The sequence below is a fragment of the Nicotiana tomentosiformis genome, chromosome 4 (genome assembly GCF_000390325.3).
Source record: "Nicotiana tomentosiformis chromosome 4, ASM39032v3, whole genome shotgun sequence".
NCBI classification, from domain to species: domain Eukaryota; kingdom Viridiplantae; phylum Streptophyta; class Magnoliopsida; order Solanales; family Solanaceae; genus Nicotiana; species Nicotiana tomentosiformis.
Genome location: NC_090815.1, coordinates 73,929,854 through 73,934,082, shown reverse-complemented (window position 1 = coordinate 73,934,082; position 4,229 = coordinate 73,929,854). Strand labels below are relative to the sequence as shown.

Below are 4,229 nucleotides of genomic sequence, written 5' to 3'. Positions count from 1 at the left end.
GATGCTAGATAATCTCCCACAAGAGATTGAACAGCTGGAAAGCCAGAAAAAGCCTAACCTTGAAGAGGCAGAAGTGGTCAACCTGGGCAGCCAGGAAGGCGTTAAAGAAACCCAAATCAATATCCATTTAGAAGTAGAGCAGAAAGAAGAACTTGTTGAGCTCCTCCGACAATACACCGATGTGCGCATGGTCATATGATGAAATGCCTGGGTTGAGTACTGATATCGTCTCGCATCGATTGCCTACCGATGCCGCTAGACCACCAGTCAAACAAAAACCCAAAAAATTCAAGCCTGACCTGAGTTTGAGGGTAAAAGAAGTAACCAAGCAGATAGAGGCGAATGTAGTAAGGGTCACCAATTATCCCACTTGGTTGGAAAATATCGTCTCATTACCCAAGAAAGATGGGAAGATCAAAATATGTGTGGACTACCAAGATCTCAATAAATCTAGCCCAAAGGACGACTTCCCTTTACCAAACATTCATAATCTCATTGATAACTACGCGAAGCATGAACTACAATCTTTCGTGGATTGTTTCGCCGGGTACCATCAGATCCTGGTACACGAAGAAGATGCAGAAAAGACAACCTTCACTACATCTTGGGGAGTTTACTGTTACAGAGTCATGCCATTCGGTCTCAAAAATGCTGGTGCTAGTTATACGAGGTCCATGACGATCCTCTTTCACGACATGATTCATAAAGAGATCGAGGTATATGTGGATGACGTCATCATCAAGTCTCGGAAAAGTTCAGAACATTTGGATGACTTGAGAAAATGTTTTGAACGCTTGCAAAAGTATAGCTTGAAGTTGAACCCTGCAAAATGCGCGTTCGTAGTCCTTGCTGAAAAATTGCTAGGTTTCATCGTAAGTAGAAAAGGGATAGAATTGGATCCTTCAAAGATCAAAGCCATTCAAGAGTTGCCATTGCCCAAGAGCAAGAAAGATGTGATGAGTTTCCTGGGTAGGCTAAATTACATCATCTATTTCATAGCCCGGTCTATAGTAATTTATGAACCTATCTTCAAGCTGCTGAAAAAGGATGCTGCCACAAAATGGATAGAAGAGTGTCAGAAAGCCTTCAACCAAATTAAGGAGTATTTGTCAAATCCACTAGTGTTGGTTCTCCTCGAGCCCGTGAAACCACTATTGGTGTACCTGTGTGTCTTAGATAATTCCTTTGAATGTGTGCTGGGACAATACGATGAAACCGGAAGAAAGGAGCAGACCATCTACTACTTAAGTAAGAACTTCACACTATGTGAGACCAAATACACTTTGATAGAGCGCACTTGCTGTGCTTTGACTTGGATCTCCTAGAAACCGAGGCATTACATGTCAGCATACACCACACATTTGATATCTTGGCTCGACCCGCTCAACTATATATCTTTCAGAAGCTGATGCCTACAGGAAATCTAGCTAAATGGCAGATTCTTCTCAGTGAATTTGACATTGTGTACATAACCCCAAAGGCTATCAAAGGACAAGCTTTAGCCGACCACCTTCTAGAGAATCTAGTGGACAAGGATTATGAACCGCTCACTATGTACTTTCCCGACGAGGAGGTATTATTCGTCGGAGACGATATTGCAGAGTCATACCCTGGATGGAGAATGTTTTTTGATGGAGCAGCGAATTTCAAAGGAGTAGGAATTGGGGCAGTCCTAATTTCGGAATCAGGACAACACTACCCATCATCAGCAAAGATAAGGTTCCCTTGCACCAATAATATGGCCGAGTACGATGCATGCATCCTTGGGATCAGGATGGCAGTTGACATGAACATCAAAGAACTTTTGGTTAAAGGGGATTATGATCTATTGATACATCAAGACCAAAGGGAGTGGTCTACCAAGAATGTCAAGATCCTTCCATGTCTGCACTGTGTAAAAGGGTTATGCAAGAAGTTCACAAAGATAGAGTTCAAGAACGTTCCTAGGATCCAGAACGAGTTTGCTGACGCTCTTGCAACCCTATCATCCATGATTCTGCATCCAGATAAGAATTATATCGACCCTATCGAGGTAGAGATCAGGGATCAATATGCGTACTATTTTCATGTAGACGAAGAGCCACACGGTAAACCATGGTACCACGACATCAAAAGATTCCTTGAAATAAGAGAATACCCGGAGAGTGCTACTAATAGTCAGAAGCGAGTGCTCAGCAGGTTGGAAAATCATTTTTTCCTTAATGAGGAAGTTCTGTATAGGAGGACCCATGACTTGGGTTTGTTGAGATTTGTAGATGCCGTTGAGGCAACCAGACTATTAGAAGAGATACATGCTGGAACGTGCGGACCCTATATGAACGGTTTCACATTAGCCAAGAAGAGCTTGAGAGCCGGATACTTTTGGATAACCATGGAAAGCAATAGTATCCGCTACATAAAGAAGTGTCATAAGTGCCAGATCCACGGGGATTTCATCCGGGTTTCGCCCAACGAGTTGAATGTAATGGGTTCGCCTTGGTCGTTCGCCGCTTAGGGCATGGATATGATTGGACAAATAGAGCCCACTGCATCAAACATGCACCACTTCATCTTGGAAGCCATTGACTATATCACCAAATGGGTTGATGCATCTACCTACAAGGCCATCACAAAGAAGGTAGTGGCAGATTTTGTCCGAAACAACATCGTTTGCTGATTTGGGAAACCCGAGTCAATCATCACTGACAACGCAGCTAACCTCAACAGTGATCTCATGAGGGAAATTAGCGAGAAATTCAGAACTGTCCACTGCAACTCCACAGCCTACAGACCACAAATGAATGGAGCAGTTGAGGCATCCAACAAGAATATCAAGAGAATTATGCGAAAGATAGTGGCATGAGAAGTTATACATTGCCTTGCTGGGTTATCAAACCACCATAAGAACATCCACTAGGGCAATGCCATACATGTTGGTATATGGCACCGAAGCTGTAATACCCTCAGAGGTCAAGATACCATCCTTAAGGGTCATCCAAGAAGCCAAGTTAGACGATGCAGAGTAGATACGGGTCAGATAGGATAACTCATGCTCATTGATGAAAAGAGAATGGATGCGGTATGCCATGGTCAGCTGTATCAAAATAGGATGGCCAGTGCATTTAACAAAAGGGTGAAGCCTTGCCAATTTACACCGGGGCAATTGGTTCTGAAGAAAATCTTCCCCCACCAGGAAGAAGCCAAAGGAAAGTTTGCACCTAATTGGCAAGGTCCTTACGTGGTCCACCGAGTATTGTCGGGTGGATCTCTAATCATGGCAGAAATGGACGTAAGAGTCAGCACGAAGCCTATCAACTCAGACGCAATCAAGAGACACTACGTATGAAGGCAATAGAGTTAGGGTTTGGCTGTAACATAACTACCTTCAACCTGACTTCCCACAGAGGGATACGTAGGGAACCCACGTAGGGTTCGGTTTCTCTCTCCTTTTTCTTTTGTAATAGAAGATCCAAATATCAATTTGTATGCTACTCGAAACTACGCCACGACTTGATTTCCTTGGGAAGGAATACGTAGGCGATCCTCATCGGATTATGTCATCTTTTGTAATTGAATTATGTTCTGGCCTGATTCCATTTGGATATGTATGTAGTATGAGTTAGACTCGGCCATTCCATTCTTAACCTCATCATTTTGCATCTATTATAATCGAACTACGTCTTGACCTAATTCTGTTTGGATATGTAGGCTGCCTGAGTCAGGCTCGGTCATATTTATCATATTTCCTTTATCATCATCCATGAACTACGTTCATACCTGATGCCGTTTTGGATACCTGAAAGGGTTTGGTCATAACCCTAGAAAACCTTTGTAATGCATTAGTTCAGATTAGGACGCAGTCGCAATGACAAAAAACCACGTCGTCAGAAGCATCGTGGAGGACCAACACCGATAGGATAGAGTTTTCAAGAAATAACGCTCGTATTCAAGGAACCTTTGAAGCATGTTATAATACGGAACGACGACATTTGCCATAAAACAAAGATTTTCAAAAACACTTTTCTGAAAAATATCATAATTTGCTCCACCTACTGAACTTCATGGCTTAACCTTATTAGGACCGGGGCAAAGCCAGGAATACGGTCGACACAAACCAATACCCCCCCCCCCAAGAATATTTCTTTGAGTGCAGGGCCAATAAGACATAAAGAACTGATGGAAATACACATGGGCAAATGACGGATCAGCCGCTCTCTCAGAACTATCATACCTCTCTCTCTATTTTTAAT

At 42.9% G+C, this 4,229-nt stretch overlaps 1 protein-coding gene across 1 annotated transcript; it reads left to right on the top strand.

The window, feature by feature from the left end:
* Window positions 1-1,408: 1,408 nt before the first annotated feature.
* LOC138909942 (uncharacterized) lies at window positions 1,409-2,494 on the top strand. The gene has a single exon (XM_070201158.1). The coding sequence runs from the start codon at window positions 1,409-1,411 to the stop codon at window positions 2,492-2,494; it is 1,086 nt and encodes a 361-aa protein (XP_070057259.1).
* Window positions 2,495-4,229: the final 1,735 nt, after the last annotated feature.